This window comes from Falco peregrinus, chromosome Z (assembly GCF_023634155.1).
Source record: "Falco peregrinus isolate bFalPer1 chromosome Z, bFalPer1.pri, whole genome shotgun sequence".
Classification (NCBI taxonomy): Eukaryota; Metazoa; Chordata; class Aves; order Falconiformes; family Falconidae; genus Falco; species Falco peregrinus.
The window spans coordinates 29,615,872-29,636,027 of NC_073739.1; the positions used below are offsets into that span (position 1 = coordinate 29,615,872).

At 41.9% G+C, this 20,156-nt stretch overlaps 1 protein-coding gene across 2 annotated transcripts in view; it reads left to right on the forward strand.

Moving 5' to 3' along the window:
* The window catches only part of RNF38 (ring finger protein 38), a 112,064-nt gene that overhangs the window by 46,427 nt on the left and 45,481 nt on the right, over positions 1-20,156 (forward strand). Inside the window, exon 2 of one of the 2 annotated variants that reach the window (XM_055791529.1) lies at positions 10,907-10,977. In XM_055791529.1, coding sequence (XP_055647504.1) covers positions 10,907-10,977 — 71 coding nt within the window. Of the gene's footprint in view, positions 1-10,906; positions 10,978-16,108; positions 16,474-20,156 lie in introns of those variants that run through there. The other variant, XM_055791530.1, reaches the window with a different exon arrangement.

Here is a 20,156-nt window from a genome sequence, read left to right on the forward strand (position 1 = left end):
CAGATGAGCCGTCTTTAGAGACAGCTTGGCCTTTCCCTTGAAGTAATTTCCTGGAGATGACTTGATCATACACCTTTAACTATGCTTTCAGAATAGAACCTGTTTCAAACAGATACTTGCAAGGTCAGTTCCTAAGTAGGCAGTGCCTCATGGCTACCTTTTGCCTTATGGCTAAAACGAACATGCAGTGAAAATAAAAAAAAATAATAAAATTGAGATGTATTTAAAATTTTGGTTGCAGTACTTCATGACATCTTTTCTTGATAAAAGTAAGGAACTGAAAGAAGTTGATCATAAATGCATGCTCTGGATTGCTGTTTCCTATCTGTGTTAAAGGCTGCATGAATCAGACAGCACTAAGCAACGTTTTTGCCACTGAAGCTTTCTTCTCTCCAGGCTAGGCTGTGTGGGAGCATTAAAGCTTTTATTTGAAGGGGGGAAAAAAATAATAAATCTTCGTGCAAATTAACGCTGAGTTTGGTGGGTGACACTGTAAAGACATAGAGGGACATGACAAGCTAGGGTTTAGAGTTTAATATTTAATGTTTTGCTTCTGTGCTTGCTTTTTTATTGTAATAATGACAAGTTTATGTTGTAATGGTAACAATAAATGTAAGCCAAAGAAGGCACTTTATTCAGTGCATCCAAAAAGCAGCTGCTAGACAGTTTGCATAAGCAGTCTGGGTTTTCAAGAGTCTTAATGAGATTCTCAAGAGAAGATGAATTTCGAGAAAATTGGTTTACTAGCCTACTTACAAATAAAGAAAAATGGCTTGAAATTTCAGGTAGCGTTTGAAAAGTAACTTAAATTCAGGAAGCTCAAGAACTTCAGACATCTGATTCTTCAAAACCATTAATATAAAGTCCTATAAGGATGGGAATAGAGCAGTGGTAAGGGTATCCCTGTGCTCTGATCTGCTCAGACCTGGTTTTTAATGTAGTTGTCGTGCATATTTGTCTGCATCTCTTGTGTCAGCTTCCAACACCTGATGATAAAAACTGAATTCCATGACAGGATTAAAAGATTGGGGTTTTTAAAATCCTTGGTGGCTTGCCAGGCTTTTGGGGTTTGTTTGTTTGTTTGTTTTCTCTAGGATTGATTTACTTTCAGCAAAAGTCAGTTTCTTGTACAGAGTCCTGTAACAGCAGCTAAAAGGAAGTATGTTTTTGTGCTCTAGCTACAGAGGTAGTGTGTTTCAAGCTGCAATTTAAGTTGATGTCAGTTCTTCAGAAAATAACCTCAGAATTATTTTGTTGTGAGAGAAGATCTAAGGACAATGACTACTCAGACAGGAGGAACTGATTCCTGTATCATTCATTTTGTTCAAGTACCTGTCTGCCCAGTCCAATGGGAATAACCTCTTGTGAATCTGTAGACCTTGTCTCCAGCAGCATGGGAATTATCTGCACAATGGTAGGTAGATCACCCCTGAAGAAACATGAGCTGGTTGTGGGAATAAACAGGTTTTTGGACAATTGTTCACTTCCCCACACAAAGGTTGGCATATGTGTTAGGTGGTATTTCTGCATGTCCAGGGAGCAGTTGAGATGGTTCAGATTTATGTATCTTTTATCAGTAATCCCACAGGCACTTTTATCTCCTGACTTTCTTTTGAAAATATCCTTTCAAAAACGGTAAAAAGGAGGACCCTAGGAATTACTGACCAGTCAGCTTCACCTCCATGGTAAGCTGTGTCAAATTATATGGATAAGAGGGAGGTGATTAGAGAGCCAACATGGCTTCACCAAGGGCAAGTCTATGTGTGACTCACCTAGTGGCCACCTACAATGGGGTGACTGCACCAGTGGACAAGGGAAGACCTACAGATACCATCTGTCTGAACTTCTGTAAAGTCTTTGACGCTGTCCCACGCTGGACCAACATTCTTGCTGCTAAACTGGGGAGATAAGGATGTGACGGATGTACTATTTGATGGATAAGGAACTAGCTGAATGGTCATGTCCAAAGAGTTACAGTCGATGGCTCAGTATCCAAGTGGAAACCAGTAATGAGTGGTGTCCCTCAAGGATCCATGCTGGAACAAGTACTGTTTGGTATCTTCATCACTGACATAGGCAACGGGATTGAGTGCGCCCTAAGCAAGTTTGTGGATGACACCGGGCTGAGCGGTGCAGTGGATTGATAGGCTTGCAGGAAGGGATGCCACCCAGAGGGAACCTGACAGGCCTGAGTGGGCCCATGTGAACCTCATGAAGTTCAGCAAGGCCAAGGGCAAGGTCCTGCATCAGGGTGAGGCTAATCCCAAACACTGGTGTGGGCTGGGGGGATGGATGGTTTGAAAGCAGCCCTGCAGAGAAGGATACTGGTGGATGAAAAATTAGATGTGAGCTGGCAATGTGCGCTTGCAGCCCAGAAAGTCAGCCAAAAAAAGCAGCATGGCCAGCAGGTTGAGGGGGGTAATTCTCCCCCTCTGTTTTGGTCTCATGAGACCCCACCTGGAGTGTTGTGCCCAGCTCTGTGTTCCCCAGTACAAGAAGGACATGGACCAGTTGGGGTAGGTCCAGAGGAGGGCCGCAAAGATGATCAGAGAGCTGGAAGACCTCTTCTATGAATAAAGACTGAGAGTGTTGGGGTGGTTAAGCCTAGAGAAGAGAAGGCTCTGGGGAGACCTTACTGCAGCATTTCAGTACTTAAAGGGGGCTTGTAAGAAAGATGGGGACGCATTTTGTACCAAGGCTTGTAGTGACAGGAGAAGGGGCAACGGTTTTAACCTAAAAGAAGGTAGATTTAGGAATATAAGGAAGATAACTGGAAGAAAGCTCTTTACTGTGGGGGTGGAAAAACACTTGAACAGGTTGCCCTGCTGTGGATGTTGTGGAGAAGTTGTAGATGTCCCATCAGTGGAAATGTTCAAGGTCAAGCTGGGCTGTGCTTTGAGCAACCTGATCTAATGAAAGGTGTCCCTGCCCATGGGAGGGTAGACGAGGTGATCTTTTAAAGGTCTCTTCAACCCCAAACCATTTTATAATTCTTCAAAATTTGCTTGTGCCCTATGGAACGTGCACCACAGTGGATTTCCCTCGTGGGCACTTGTGCAGTCATCTGATGCAGGGCTTGCAGCTGCAAATTCTTAAATGGTCTAGTCTCGATTTACTGGTAATCTTCCATGTTTAGCACTTGCGTGAGATAGCCAGAAAGGTGTGATTTTTATGGAGTTCATTCCTCAGAGAGAGGAGGATACGAAAATAACAGAGAAGGAATGGTCTAACTTCATCCTGTAATCAAATCTATTTTTGAACAGCTTCTGTTTGTAAACAATGTATATTAAATACTTGTGATAGAAGTTTTACTCTGGAGTAGCAAAGGAAGTGGGAATGTTGTTATAAACAATGTCATATTGTATCCAAATTAGAGAAATGGCTTTTAAATTTCTATTTTACAGTAGGCCTCAACTGAAATCTTAAAAAGCCTTGGGGGGTGGGGAATAGTATATACTTGTTACCACATGCATAACTGTGGCAGCATTTTTTTAGAATAGCCTTATCATAACAGATTAGGACTTCCTTATATGGTACCACTTCAGGAAGATCACTTCTTAGTCTTAGATCATAGAGATTGTCCTCAGTCCTACTTTAGTCTCTGTGATGAAACAGCTTATTTGACACAAGTAATATTTTTACCTTACTGCTTTATGTAGTTTGATTTTGTCTGATTGTGTCTTACTATTACAAACCAAACTCAATAACCTGCTAGCAGGTTTTGTAGATGCTTTGCTATTCTGTGTAACCTCATCAGTTACACTTCATCTCCTGACATTTTGAGTACTAAGAGTACCAGTAAAATATTGGTACTGTGTTTATGGGTGTAATAGTATTTCTGCAGTAACCTAATTTCCTGAAGGTTTATTGCTGCTGTAAAATTTTTCCCTGGATGACTTCTTGCTGAGCTGTTCCTTGAATAAGCAGGGAAAACCTGATCCCCAGAGCAAAGCACACAGCTGTCAATAAGCTTACGGAAAATGTTCCTTGCTTTTGTATGTGTACTGTAAAGCTATGAAAGACAAACTTTTAAAATACTAGTTTTACACTTGCATGAAATCCAAAATAGAATCTGAGTAATGTTTGAGTTGCAAAAAGCTAACAGTAAGGACTTAACTTCTGATGTGTTTCAGTATTTTTTTAAATTACAGAGTTGAATATTTGAAGAATGTTCCAAAAGGCTGTTTATGTATAGTAGTTCCATTTTTCTAGGGATTTTTACAGTGCATACAGACAGAATTTGTAGAAGTAAACATGAATTCTGTAACACCTTTGATTTCAAGAATTCTTTAAATGTTGGGAGGTATGTTCTTTTTATTTGAAGCTTGGCTGAATCTGATCATTTGCTCTCGGCATGCCTGGTCAGTATAGTTTATGGCTATAAATCTTGTATGGAAATCATTTTAATAATTTGGCAATGAAACTATATATGCTCACTGAAAGCCTATGCTTATCCATTAATACTGCGTTGTTAGCTGAGGAAAGAACTTCTCATTTACTTAATAGCTGACTTTAGCTGCAAATCCAGAGTATGTGGAGAAGCAAGGTGCTGATGGGTTGGATCCCTCAGACACCGTAGTGTCTGAGACACTCAAATTTCCACACAGATAAGTGCTCAACTTAAAAATACACAAATCTTGTAAGAAATTGGACCTTGCAGGGTGACACTGGATGGCTACCACAGCAGTGGCCTCTCTTTGCATGAGACTGCTACAAAGGGGATAAAACCGTGTGGTTGAGCCTGTGGGTTACCAGTCCGTCTGAACTGCAGTTGTTTCCACTCTTCCCTAGAAAAGATGAAGCCACTAAAGTCAGTGCAGAAGGAGGAAGGCAACAGCTAGGCCACAGTGGTTTCCTCTGTGACATGAGGGCATTATTATAATCTTGTTTGCAAGCACAGGAAAAGAGTGTGTATGTGGGGTTATATTCAGACTGCTGCTGGCGTAACAAGTCCAGTTTGTATGTATAAACGCATTTAAATTGTGATTATAAATTACAAATCCAAATTAATACATTTAAATTGGATGTTTTTTGTTTGAAGTAAGAACATTTATGCAGATTTCTAGAGGCACAGCAGAAACCAGGTAAAAAGCTCTTTCTTCACTGCTGGTTTATCGATGAGCTGTTTATGAAGCCTAGTGGCCTGCCCCAGTATTCAGGACTTTTGCAGTGTTCGTTTTGCTTCTTTTTTAAGCTCTGGGGTTCCTCTCCTTTTCTCCTAAAATAACCTGCAAGATGTCGTTCAGTCAGAAATGTTACTACAAGGTACACTTAACTTTCCTGAAATAAGCATGGGCCCAGGTTTCATTACAGTTGTGCTGTTTTCATCCCTTTTCCTGATGATTATTAAGCACGTAGTGTGTTTCCCTGAAAGCTGCAGGAAAAGGAGAAGCTGAGGGAGCTTTTCTTGCAGACTCTTTATCATGCTTTCTGATGTTTGGAAAATACAAGTTTTCACTAGGTATGTGGAAATTAGGACAGAATCCCTCAGCTGGGCATTGTAGCAGGGGAGAGGGGATGGCAGGTGTACCAGTGAGGCTGACTGGTGTCAGGGAGTTGGAAGGGAAGACCAGAAGTCAGAAAACACCACCAGACCTACACTGTCTGCAGTTGAACAAGAGCATGGCTTTCTTGGGAAGTGGAGGAAGTAGTTCAGGAAGTATTTTAATTTTTTTCTTCTCTAGTGACTTTGGGCTGCTTTCTGGCTAGGATGTCATCCAGAGTTTTATCACAGCCTCATAGATATATATATTCTATGCTCAGGACTTGCTTAAAAGTTAGCAACAGTGTGCTGTACCACACAACTGAAAAATATTAGCTTTTCCCAGTGTGTAATAAATTCTTTCCATAACAGAAGTTAATGTGAATGCAAACCTCTGGGAAACCTATGGAATTTCAGTTTGTTGGAGTCCATAAAAAGGACAGTGGAGGAGATGAGGGAAGAATGGCAATCCTAATATGCATTCTATGCAGCTAGCAGAGCTGCAACCCCCAGGCACGATGCAATGTGTTGCTTCTTCATGGTCTGATTTGCATGCGTAGGAAAAAAAAGTATGTTCTATAAGACAGTTAACCTAGAGCCATCTCTTCCCTGACCAGCCTAAGCAGCTGTATCATTTCTTGAACTCCCCTCCGACTTTTTCATTGTAATAGTAAACTATTGTTTACTTTTAAGTAACTTCTTCACTGCCATTTGGAGGCTCTTGAATTAGAAGGAACATCCAAAATCTAAATAGCATAATTAAAAAATAAATAGCAAACAGAGGAGTATTGTTGACCAGCCGATGATAGGCATCTGCAGGAGTAGTTTGCATTACTTTTTCTGAAAGTTGAGGCTCTTAGGTCAGAGATAATTTAACCTCTTGATTATCTTGCATGTTTTCAAGTAGGTTGGCCATCCATGGCTGTATCTCACTAGAATTTTATACTCCACTCAACTCACAGGCATTTTAAAGGGAGCGGTTAATTAGGAGTCGAAACTCGCTCCAATTCAGGCTTTGTTTCCATGCATTTGCTACTCAGCAAACTCTAGTTTTGACCTAATGCTTACCCCAGAACTCTTCTAGTTCATGCAAATTAGTGAGGGCTCAACAGCATCGCTCTGGATAAAGTACGTTTGATGGTACAGGTGTCATACACAAATGTTTTCCTTATCAGACTGGTGCTAGGGAGGGGAGGCAATGAGTGTACTAATCAGTATTGCTCATTTAAGCAGTGAGATACTTGCAGTAGCTCTGAGACGACTGAACTAAAAGGACTGAACTCCCAGATTTTTTCCTCTTGGACTAGCGTTGTGTGAGTTTGGACTGTTTAATATTGGCAGGCATGAAGCAAGCCATTCAAACTTGATGTTGATTATTATTTTATTACGATGCACAAGTTAGGCAGAGATCATGAAATTCTGAAGATTCTTTCTGCTGTTCAGTTTAATGTGTGGTTTTAGAAAGGAAACAATCCCTTTTTCCTGTGGTATCTGGGGAGCATAGCATTCTTTCTTAGTACAAAAGAACTGATGTTTTTCCCTGAGTTCAAGACATAATATTAAGCAGAGTATCTCAGTTTGATTTGAAGGGAGTGAAAAAGAGTGTAACTGCATTTAAAAAGGTAAAAGGCAGACTCAGATTTCTCCTGAAGTCTTTCAGATATAGTCTTTGAGATACAGATACATGTACACACACATATATACAGATGCATGTTATGTGTACATCACTTGAAGGGAATTACTCTATACTCTGTCCTGATACTGGTAATGCTGAAGGGGTGGCTGATCTGATGTTTCATGGATGCCTGTTGTCTCTTGAAGGTGTTTCAGCCTAAACTGAGGCTACAGTTTTGTCGCCTGGGTATTAGAAGATGAGAGTATAAATAAACAACCTGACTCTTGTGTTACATAGCAGGGAGACTCCTATGGATTGTGGGAGAGAGAGAGTTCTGGCTGGGATTTTGCTTGAGAAGATGATTGGTATTAGACCTCACAGTTGCATCTCCTGAACACTACAGCAAGGAAATGTGTTTGGGAAGGTGCTGTGGGCAGTGGCCCATGTGCCACATTCTGTCGCTTACACAGGAGCCTTACTGGCATTTTTCACCACCCTGTGAGCTTTGTAGCAGAGAAGATGCTTCAGTCAGAATTAAAGCCTTGTTTGTAATAGCTTTAGGATCTGCTAGCCCCCAGGTACAATTATTCTTGAGTTGGTCTGAAATTCCGTGTAGATTTGGGGATATGAAGGTAGCTTAACAGTTTCTATTTACTCCCTGCAGTCAGGGCAATGTAAATTGGCTTATAGTTCCTTCCAGTCCTCCAGCATGGTTTCCCTGTTAAACCACAGTCAAAAACCGTTTGCATAACTCATCATAGATTGCATTATTGTGGAGCAGAGTCTTTAGCTCATAATCCCCTCTGTCAGTGCCCCTAGATCTGTTACCTGTGCTGCCCACATTCAAGGGATTGCATTATCAATGCTGGTTTTGAAAGAAGCCCTTTTCCAAGGCTGCTTTTGGTGAGGCTGTTGGTGAGATCAGACAGCTAACTGGTGCAAAGCAGCAAAATCTTTAAAATCTTCACTTTTGACTCTTCAGCGATCATGTCTTGTATCGTCCTATTGTACTGTCGGGTACTATTAAGTAGCTGACCAGAAATGAAACACATAAGAAGACCATGAAAGACCCCGTTTAAAAAAAACCCTATATATTAAAAAGAAAGCATTGCCATATTCTCTGCTAAGTGCATTTGGCTGTTTGTGGCTGTGTTTATGGAAGAGTTGAGTATGATTGCAACATGTAGATAAACCCCAAGCTGGCTTTTTTTTTCTTGGTAATGCGGGTATTGTTACAATTGAAGCTATGGCAACCTGACACCTAATGGGCTGCCAGGTGTCCTACATTGTATTTACTAACTGAAAGCTGTACTATTGCAGCTGTGTTGCTGCTGCTGGTATCCATCGTGGCTAGAACAAAGCCAGTTTATCATTGTAATTGTGTATGTGATTGCTGTCCCTGAAAAGCCTATCTGTAAAGCCTGTCATGTAGTCTGTAAGGCAGGGTCCACATTGATGAGTTGAATTTGGTGGAGAGCAAGTTTTAGGTGATGTTGAGGTTAGATGTAGCCTCTGAACCACTTCTAGAAATTTCTTTCATTATCCACTGTGCATTCATAGATGAGCAAAACAAATTTGTATGTACTTGTGTAATGTGGCATAACTAAACTGTTTTCATTATTTGCTATCTTTTTTATCTTGGATTAGTCTAAGAGGTTGTATTTTAGGTTAGTTCTGCCTCTGGGGTAACGAACAGAAATCTGTCAAACCTTTGCCTTTGAGCTTGAATAGATTCCAAATTTCAGGAAAGCATATGGACTGTTCCTGGTGAAAACACTTGTGTTCTGTGATTTGTCTAAATCACATGGGAAGGGAGCTTTGCATATTTTGAACAGTTTAAAACTGGTTCTTTTTTCCCTTTGCACCTTGAAACTTAAAATGTATAGTGATTTCTTCTCTGCTCTCCCTTCCTACAAAAATACACAGCATGAGTAGGCTCTACTGCTGTTCAAGCCAGTTCAGGCAGAGTTAATTACTCCTATGACAAAATAACTTCTCTTCTGTGAGTGATAGGTCAGAAAGAAGCTAGTTTTACGAAGCTCTGTTTGGCGGAAAATACGTTTTTTTCAGAAGAATAACTGTCTGAAAAATCAGCTTGCTTTTTTTTTTTTCTCTTCCCAAATTGTCAGTTGTCAGTTCTGTCTGAAGAGGCCAGCTAGGCAGCTAACTCACTAGGGACTCAGGAACTCCTGTCTTTAAGCTCTCTTAATCAGTCTTTACATCTGCATTGATAAAAGTTTCACCAAGAACCTAATTGGCATTCCATATGTGATTTGATGATAAAAGTCTTGATTGATATACTGATAAATCTGCAGATGGAAGTAGTGTTTTGTCCAAAATCATCAGCTTGAGGTTAAGTGATTTTTAATTTTTTTTTCTTTCCCTCAGTGAAAAGAACTAAATGAATCTTCATGTTTGCCTAAGAACTATGAAAATAACCAGATTAGTTTCATGTTTTTATGTGTCTTGCTGGTTGTGTTACAGTCACAAAAGGCCCTTGGACTGACTGTTGTTAATTTGTCTTTTCCAGGATTCAGTTTATGCAGTGCATTATTTCTTGAACTTTTTTGGTGATTTTAAGGTAACTGGCTTCTCTGGAGTGCAGAGTAGTACAGACGTGCAGGTGAATTCTCAGAAGCCAGAGTTTTGCTGCATCATGATCTCCAGCAAAAATTTAAACAGGCTATAACTTAAACAGGCTATGGCTGCCTGCCTGTTAATTAAATAATTACCATCTTTGACTAGTTGTGTCCAGGTTGAAAACAACACATGGACTGCAAAGCTTTATAACAAACGTTTTGTGTGGAATTTGGTGTAAATGTTACAGAAAAGGACTACTAGTATTTCAGAAGTCTTAACAGAATGACCATAAGAAACTTGTGAAGAAAAGTTCTAGATGGATATTCTGTAAGGAAAATCATAAAATGGTGTAGCTTTAGAAATCAGACCTTTTTCTTCTTGCTGTTTAAAAATTGTTTTGCTCAGTATTTGCAACTGGACAAGGAAGAAGTCACCTTAGGGAAGCATAAATTCAACAACAGTGGTTATGCCACTCCTGTACTTTCTAAGCAAGGAAGCAGCACATGAAATAGAACTTCACAGTGTGAGTTAAGAGTTCTGTTAATCTGTTTGAGAATCTCTGTGAATGCAATCAAACTTCAGTTTGTCTCCATCCTTGGACAGAAGTCTCAGGAGTGGGGTAAGCCTTTGCAGAGGTGTGCTTCCCCTTTTTTTCTAGGCGTAAAGAAACCTGTGGCAAGGCCTTAAGCAGGCAGAAATTCCGCTACAAACAAAATTGATAAAATTAAAACTTCTCTGCTTTGACCTTGGATTTTTCCACTCACTTTTGTTCTTAACATATCACTGGAAAGAGACAGCTGCTTTGTGGTTTCCCAGGGCCCTGAAAATTTTCTGTAGTAAGGTATATGGGATAGGACTATATTGGCTAAATATGAAGTGTGTAGCTTCTCCTTATTTACACGTGTTGTGTATGTACTGCACTGCGTATGTTTGTTTTGGATTGATGAATTAGTTCTAATTTTATTCTGGTTAAACATTGAGAAAAAAACATATGTGAAAACATTGTTGGTACACTGCGCAAAATGTCTCTCGGATGTGTATTCTGTTACCAAAATTAAAAGCATTACTTGTGAGACGTAGCAGTTTGGCAAATAAATGTCTCTTCTATGTGGGGAGAAAAGAACATTTGGTACATTTGTTTTTCTTTTTAGCGTTCACACTATTTGGGTTATCATTTTAATGATTTTTTTTTTTCTCTCTTCCCCCCCCCTCCCCCCCTTCTTTTGTAGGTAGCATTGGTACACCCTTTCAATGCCACTCAATCCATCAAGATCACATTTGTAATGATGACAGTGACAAGGTGAGGCTTACATAAATGTTTCCTTCACAAGATGCATATACATTAGGTATTTTTATGTATTGCCTTTACTATACAAAGATAGATTGTTTTGCAGGTATAGCTGTCAATTTTCAGCGTTACTCTTTGAGCTGTCTCTAGCATACTAAGAAATTTATTTTATTCAAGACAATCTTTTAGTCAGTTAGGAGAAATTTGTCTTAAGTACTGTGTTTTCCTTTTTGCTTATATTCATTTGCTATTGTAAACATTTGTAATTTGCCATATTGACACCCTTGGTTAATAAAGAACAGCAATGTTACTGCTAATATTTAGGTAATGTCTTGTTGCTTCTGACTTCAGAGGTTAGAGCCTAGCTAAGTATTCAAAGCTTCTTTGCAGTAGCTGTATTTTCCTGTTTTGGAGTTGGGAACTTCATGTTTCACAGATCGGAAGCTTTTGTTCAGTGCTGCAGCCTTAAAATACCAGTCTGTCTAGTAGTGTGCAGGCATTTTCATAACATTTTTTTGACATATTCTCAGATTAGCTTGCTTTGAGTCAGTGGAGTGCCGGATGTTAAATGTTCAGTGAGACTTGGATCAGTAGTGTAGGTGGCATACAGAAGGGAGAAGTTTTGACATTGAACCACTGGTACTGTTGATGGTTTTACCTTAAGCTTTACTGTCCATAAATAATACAAATGGGTTAACATTAGTTATCATGTGTTACATTGTTTGCAAGTATGACACTTACTAGTAAACCAACTTTTTGGCTTGAGGTGCCTGGAAAAGGGCATGTATTAGTCAAATTGTAAATTACCTTTCTTGGGAAATGGAGTGTGACCTGTATGGCAGTGCCTTGATAAGTGCACAAATCCTTGTATGCTGTAATTCCAGAATAAATTAATTTCCTAGTTGTTCCAGCTTATCCTAGAGCAAGATTTGTCATCAGTGCAAGATTCTTGTACGGCTCTACTGCCTTTTTTTCTTTTTTCCCCTCTTGCTCTTCTTTTCCCCTGTTCTTTTTTAAAATTTAATTTTATTTTTAAGTATCATCCTAGATTTGGGGCCTGGTTAAACCTACAGATAATGGTCAAACATGCTATCCAGAACATGGCAAAATTATTTTTAAGTTTCCAGTTGATTAACTGGCTAACCATTTCCAATAGTATTCACTGCTTTGGTTTTTGGTCCCTGTGCACTGTGTTACTAGAAGATTCTTGGGTGAGGAGCAGGTGCGGGAAGTCTACTTTCAGAGCCATCCTAAGTGCACCAACTCAACACTGACGTTCCCTTTTATTGTTCATACTTTTCTCATTACAGGCAAGATCACCTCTGTGTTAGATTGATTGTCTTCCCTTAGTTTTATTTCATGTCAGAGTAATTAAAACTGGTTTAAGTCTTGTTGGAAATTCTGTTAGGTGCTTCACAGGTTTGGGAGGAGGGAGTGGGAAGGGGTGTCACAGATTACCTGGTTTAAATTTCAGAACACTGCATAGCCTTTTAAGTTGTTTGGCCCACCAGCAACACCTGCTTCCGTATTAACAGAGGAACTGGGCCACAACTTTACTTTTTTGAATATTGAGGGATGGTGGGAGAAAACAATCTTTCTCATTGGTATTGATTCTGCACCAAATGAGAGTTCCCCACTGTAAACACTGACAAAAGTGGAACTAGTATAAAAAGGAGAAAGAATGTGGTTTGGGTATATTTCAAAGATACATATTCCCTCAAATATCAGTTTTATTTGGTAGGAGCTTTGCTTTCTTTGTGAGAATACATGAAGCTGTTTGCCTTGCATTTTATAGCAAATGCTAGCTGATCCTTTGATTAAAATGGGAAAAACAGTAAACAATCTTCAGAACAGACGTCTGTACTTTTCTCAGACACACCACTGAACTCTGTGCTCATTTTGAAATAGAAGATAGAGCACTAAGGCTCAGTTAGTGTCATTGGGAGGTATAAGCCAACTGGATGTCTGTTTTTTCTAATTTTTATGAGCTTGTGTATATAAATATACTTTTTTTTGTTCTTTTTTTTTAAATCGGCAGTAGTGCTTCCTAAGAGCAGCTGGTTACTATATGAGGGTACAATTGCAATTCTATACCACTCTTGCTTTTATTTTACATACGCCTATATTTTTGGTTAGTTTTTGAACTGGTTATTAGTTTCCAGTTCTGATTTATTCTGCCATTACAGAGTGACAGGACCTGTTCATTTTGGTAGGAATATAATTTAAAGATGAAATGCAGGATTTAACTGATCTAAAATCTAAAAATTTTGATTTATTGTTGGACATTTTTGTATTGATTCTAGAAACTTTGAGAAGCATGCCTTCAGAATAGTTTGACTTCTCTTTGATTAGTTAATATACATTGTTTCAGTGAAATAATTTACTGGTCTCTGCCTGACCGTGTGTAACCAAGTTTTGCGTTACAGAAGAAATGGTAGAGGATGGTACTTGATGGGCAAACTGCATATATTTTACAGTAGGTTCTCTCCACAAGCCTTCATTTCCTAGACAGCAGCATGAGAAAAGTTCCACACCACACATGCTAAAGGAGTGTTGCAATCTTAATGAAAACTATTCCCAGGCTTCCACTCCAATTACTTGATTTTGTTGACTTTGCACATGAGAATCGTGAATTTGTGTGCAGTGACAGCAGCAGGAAACCAAAGTCTTAAAATTTTTCGTGTGTGGACTCATTGCATTAAGAAGGATATGACATTGTTGAGAGCATTTTCTATAGTACTAAGAACCTGTTTAATTTCATAGCACCAAAACTAGTACTTTGCGTGTTGTCTTATAAAAAGATGTAGTTTAGCGTAAGGTAAGAGTGCGTTTCCCATCTTACTTGTTTCTGCAAAGTGATGATAATTGAGATATATTTTAAAGTAATTGTTCCTTTGGACATGGGAGCTTTTAAGCCTCAGTGCACGAGTCAGGGGACCCTTTCTTGATGTTTGTAGTTTCTTTTATTTTGCTTTGAAGTATAACATGCTGTATATGTTTAATACCTATGATTTTTAAATCAGTGAAATACTTAAAAGCTGAAATTGTTGTTCTTAAAATAATAAAAAACAGAACTGAATAAATTTCTTTATGGAGCACAGCATTTAAGGAAAGTTATTTATAACAAGGAACTATTACTCCTTGGAAATACTACTTTTTCTTAATGCCCAAGCAGTGGTTTCCTACTAGCGTTAAACAGAGGGATAGATGGAAGTATACTATCCTTCAGAGCCTTTTAATCATACTCAGTTTATTTAAAAATATTTTTTGTTCTATGGGTGGTTTGCTGAAATGGAAATGAAACTTCAGTGATGCAACTCTTAACTACTCTTGGGACATTGCTTTTCACAGATCTTAATGAAGTTATGTATTCCTTAGTTCTCATGTAGTTAAAAACCAAATTGACCACCCAGTAGTAATGAGGGGGGACACCACCATGGGAGCAGTCCAGTGGAATTTTTTCACTACCCCCAAGGGGCAGGAAATTATTATCATTTCCTATTACAATTTACCTGGCTTTAATCCTTTTAAACTTACTGTCATTTATTTTCATAGTATTATATTACTCCTATTAGATTTGTGTTCTTATGTATGTAAAGAATTTCTTTTTCCTTGGTTCTTACTACCTGAATACATAACTACAGTATTTGATTCGCTATTTCTAACCTTTACATTTCCCAATTATAGTTAACACACCTTCCTTTACTTTGGTAATTTCTTGTTCCTGAACTTAACTGTCATTTGCCTGTCTTGATGGGTGCCCAGTTCTCAGTCTGTAATCCAGTTACTCTTTGTAAAGATGTTTTTTCACAAGAGGGGTTTACAAGTTCTAACACTAGGGGAAAAAAAGAAATTACTTCCTCCCTGCTTTGGATGGTGCAGTCGGGTAGGATAAGCCTGACAACACTCATCTGTATCTGAACTCATAATGATTCACGAATTCCGTTCTTTTAAGGTCCATCACATATAGTCTATATGCATCCCTTGTGGGGGATGTGTGGCAGGCAATACATAGAAAAATGGGAATAATAGAAGGCATTTCAGTTTCAAAACTGGAAAAAGTTCTTCCTGCCCGGTTCGGACAGCACCAATCCTGCCTCTTGGGGCGGCTGGCCTCTGCCCCCCCGCACAGCCTCAGTTAATTCTTCAGCCCTTCTCACTGCACCCCTGGCAGCTGTAACGATGCAATTTACTGATTTTAAACTGCTTTTATGCCCAGTGAAATTGCGTCCTTTGGAACATATAATTGTTTGTATCTACAGCAGATGGCTTATTCTGTTTTCCAGGATCAGATTCGGGGGAGGAAGGTTTGAGAGGTGGGCACAGCCAGGGTGAGGGTCTCGGTTAAGGGAACAAGCCCGGGTGAGTCGGTTCTCTCCGCGCCCGGTTCGTTCGCTTGCTGAGCGGCTCGGCCCCGGGAGCGAGCCTCCGCGGTAGCAAGCGCCCGATCGTGTTTCTCTGACTCATCAGCACGGGACGTGGCTCCTGGGGCCTTTCCCGGTTTTCCCAGCCCGCCTCAACCCTCCTGCCTGTCAGCAAGGCATAGGGAAGCCCCGAGACGCAAAGTATGAGCTGGAGCAGGCAGCAGGCGCCCGTCGGCGAGAGGCTCATGGCTTTTGTGACGCGGCCGAGCACAGACTGCGCGGCGCCCCCGTCCCAGGGAGACCCCACGGGCGGCAGCAGCGCGGCGCCCCCGGGGCGCGGCCGTCCCGCGGCGCTGGCTCCTGCCCCCTCCTGCGGGCGCCGCTTCCCGCCCGGCGCTTGCAGCTCGCCGCGCAGGTGCCCGCAGGCCTGCCGGCGGCGGCCCATTCCGGTGCGAGCAGCGGGGAACGGAGCAGCGGGGCGGCTGCCGGCCCCAAGCGGGGGCTGCGCTGTGCTGCCGCCGCGCGGGAGGGGGGGAGGGGCGGCCCGCAAACCGAAACTAAAAGAGGGCGGGGCGGGCCTTCGTTCCGGTGCGCATGCGCGGGAGGCCTCGGGGCGTGCCGCGCGAGGGAGGGCTGCCGGCCCCGCGTGCTCGTCCGGCCGCGGCGGTGACGTACGAGGCCAGCCTCCGCCGCCCCCTCCCCCCCGCCGTGCAAACAAAGGACGCCCCGCGTCGTCGCTCGTGGGGCGGGGCGAGCTTCCGAGGGCGGGGCCGGCCCGGCTGGAGAGTGACGTCACCGGCCCCCGGAGACGGCGGGGAGCGCGCGGGGCCGCGAGGCCCCGGAGGAGCGGAACATGGCGGGCGGCGGCGGGCGCGGGCCGCGGGAGCGAGCGACGGTGGCGCGGACTCAGGAGGGGCGAGGGGCGCGCGCCCTGTGATCGGGCGGAGGCCGCCGGGCCGCCGCTCCCGGAGCGACCGCGCGGGCAGGCGCTGTAGGCCTGGCCCGAGGGGCGGCAGCGGGGTCCCCGACCGACGCAACTGGAGGCGGCGCGGGAGCCCCGACGGTGACTGCGAGGGGCGCGGAGGAGGCGGGGGCGCGGCCCCGCCGTGCCTCGCGGCCGCAGGGACCGACGTGCGGACGGCAGGTAGGGGCGGGGGTGGGGCCTCGGCGCCCGGTGGCCCCGAGTTGCCGGCGTGCAGCCCGGTGGCGGGGGGCGGCGTGCCGTTTCTCGGCGGCGGGGCGACTTCTCGCCGGACCCGGCTCCGCGGGGTCGCCGTTCGTAGGGGTGGAGGGCGGAGCGGGCCGCGCGGCCCGGCCGTGAGCCCGCTGCTGCGGAGCCAGAGCGGCCCCGGGCGGCCCGTGGAGGCCGGTCGCGCTCGCACGTGGGGCGGCCCGCGCGGTGGGCGAGAGCTCGGCCGGGTCAGCGGGGGGGCGCGGCGTCTGGTCCTGTTAAAGGTGCTTTGTCCGCTTTGGCAGAAGTTAGGACTGGAACCCCCAGATCAGCTGGCTTTCCAGGGCCGAGTTGCTGTGTGCTGCCCTCCAGGAGACAAGCGGGTTCGATGTGCTGCGTGCAAGGAGAGAGCAAGTGTTTCTGGAACACCGAACAGCTGTTCGTCCGCCCGGCCTTCCAGTAAAGTGAAGTTTCAGGGCATCTTTAATCCTCTCCATTAGTTGAGAAAGAAGCGTTCGGGGAAGCACTGATGTTGGCGAGCAGACGTTGTAGGGCATACTGTTAGTGCTTTACAGTATATATGAGTTAATTTTTATAACTGTGTAACATGAAGGGGATTTTTTTTTCAAACATAAACTAGAAGGGTGCTTCATGTTTCCTCAAGAAGTCTATTTTAAAACCGTTTGTACATTGAGATGTTTTTTAGAGCTGTCCGTCTTAAGTTGTAATTGTTTATAGCAAATAGTTATTACTTGCGCAGAAGTTGTTGAACTGTAAGTCGTGAGGATGTTCGTGAGTGTATAGCATTTGCATTTTGAAACCAATTTTTGAGGGTAGTATTTGGAGCAAATGCATATGTTTTGATAAGTTTTCAGATGTATAGTGAGGCAACTGGAATGGTAAGATGAACAAGACTACTATTAGTGTGCTTTATTCAGGTGTTGCTTACCGCTTGAGCAGGTGTTGCTGCTAACATGCTTGTTCTTAAATGCCATTCACTGAAGCAACTACTTTGATTCCAGTTGCCAAATTTATGGTCTTTATCTACATCCCCAAGGATCTGGCTATTTGCTGGCCCAACAGATGCTTTAGCTGCTTTGCAGTGCTGCAAGAATGAAATACAAACCTTTTTTGCCTTCAAGGGGATACTGCAGCTGTGGTACTAGAAACTCACTGTTCTGAGAAAGAGGGGGAAAAAAACCCACCTCCATTTGGATATTTGACGTGTGTGGAAAGGGAAAGGAGGGTGCAGTCTTAGAAGATTGAATATGACACTGGAGAGCAAATAGGTGCCACAGCAGATTAGTGGATAGTGAAAGCTGATAATGTTGTTGATCTTGCTTAATCACCAAATCTCTACAAAATATCTTTATACATACATAGAATAACAACGTGAAATTTTCCAGGAAATTGTTACCAGGAGGTGGTACATGTTAAGAGTGGTAATTGCAAGAAGAAAAGTGGTGTATAAATAAAAGGGGCTTATAAATTAGGGGTCTCAAGATTCTTTGATGCAAAACTGATTTTGCCATCTTGCTGATGTATAGAGTGGGTTATATTTTATTTGATATGCATATGGTTCTCTTTGATTAATTTTTTTTTTTAAATAGAAGTATAGTAAATACTAAATTGAAGTTGAAAATTGATCAGCCTTTGCTGTGCACCTGCAGTGATACAGGAATCTCAGTATTTAATTGTCTTTTGTTTTTCTGAAACATACAGCTTTGGCTCAGAAGTAGACATCAGTGGTGTTGCTGTTGTGATTTGTGAAGGTCATGCATCAGCTTATCTAAATGCATTTTTCCAATGTGTGTTGTTGACATAACAGGAGATAACTTATATGATTTAAATTGATAATGTTGATGAAGTCAGGTTACTTTTTCAACTTTACTAATAAAGTCTTTTAATAATCAAATGGTTTCTACGCAAGCTCTTATTAGAGTATAAAAATGGTACAGTTAGGAAGTCAAGTTACATCTTCAGAGCTACTATTGAACTGAAGCTTGAATTGTAGTATTGTTGCATTTCAAAGCTTTCATATGTGTTTGTCCACGGAAACTATGTGGGCTAAATTGCAAATGAATCTAATGAGAATTAGAAGTCTTTGGCTTCTGAAGATTTTCTCACTTAATCTTTGCATGTAGCTCCACCATGGCCACCCCCTAACTCTAGAGGGATTCAAAAGGTAGGAATAGGGGTACAGGTAGGATGTGAAATTTCACTTTTCTTATTTTTAGACAGAGAGTTGTTTTGACTGTGGAGACTGATCCTTGAAACTTCTGGAAAGATACGTGTTTGACTTCACCAGTTCATGCAGTAATGCAGCTTGTGCTTTCCTTCTTTATGTAAGCATCTCTGTCAGGTTCAGTAATCTAATACAGCATATTTAAAGACTGTTGTGGGCAAAGCTTTATAGGTTTCTGATTTATCAGGATGTTTTTAGTGTTTTTTACACATCAGCTTCACTAGGGATTAGGTAGGTTCCTCTTTTTCTGAACTCTTGAAAGATGAAGGAAACTTCCTTTGCTTTTTGGTGCCACCTACTGATTTCTGTTTGTCAGAACATAGAAAGCTTGGGCTTTGTCTTTAACGACAGTAAAATGCTAACAGCAGCAGCACTTTAAAAACAGTGGGAAGGGAAAAGAAAGAAAGGAAGCCCTTTTGCACCTTAAGGATTTTGCTGTCCAGCCACTTTGTTGATTGTAGTGGAACTGTTCCTCACCTGGTAGAAAAAAAGTTAAGCAGTATAAATCTTCGTCAGCTACTGTCTTCTGTAGGCATTCCAACTGTAAAAAGATTGGTGCCTTTGCTCTTGCCCTCTCAGAAGAAGAGAGACTTTTTTAATGTCCACAGTTCCTGGTTCTCAGCACATCTCAGATTTGTTGTCCTAGAACTTTTTACTTCCTGGTTCACTAGCAGTAACATTGCTTTCTGTATTGCCCACTTATGATCTCAGATAATATAAAAAAGTGTGGTGCTTCATGTGAGCACCACTTCATATGCTGTATTTTGCTTGCTTTCTGTTTTAAGTAGCCCTTTTATCTTCTAAGTCTTGCAGTTTTGTTCGTGTCTCTGAAATCTGTGTACACGTCTGTCCTAGGCAAATGCAGCAATTGTGTGAATTCAACCCTGCACTCTTTTCAGAACTTCTTATCTTACCATTATGGTTTGTCTTTGCCAGCTCTTTTTCTTTCACATTGCAGTTAGAGTAAATCATTCTGTGAGCAGGGATGAGAGCGTTCATGGCAAAGCTTATGGTGCTGCTGAGCAGATGCTCTGTCTGGCAGTCTTCATGAAAGCTTTAGGAAATTGCCTTCTCTCTAGACAAAAATTAAGAACTTTGCTCCCTTATTTAGATTTTTTTTCATCAGGTTATCTGTGATGGGATTGTTCTTTAAAGAAACTAATGTGCTGAATATTTTTGGTGAGCTGCGTTTTTGAAATCTGATTCTTAGAAATCAAAGTAAGTTTTTTGCAAAGAAATTTAAAACTTTTTGTTGTTAAGTACTGAGAGAGGGCATTTTTGTTTGGTGTCCTCTGTGTGTAAATCTGTTGGGAAGACATTGGAACTGAATGTGAAACAAGAGGGGAAATGAAGAGATTGGAAACACAAGAGTAGGAACGATAAAAGAGAGGATTCATTTTAAATAACATTG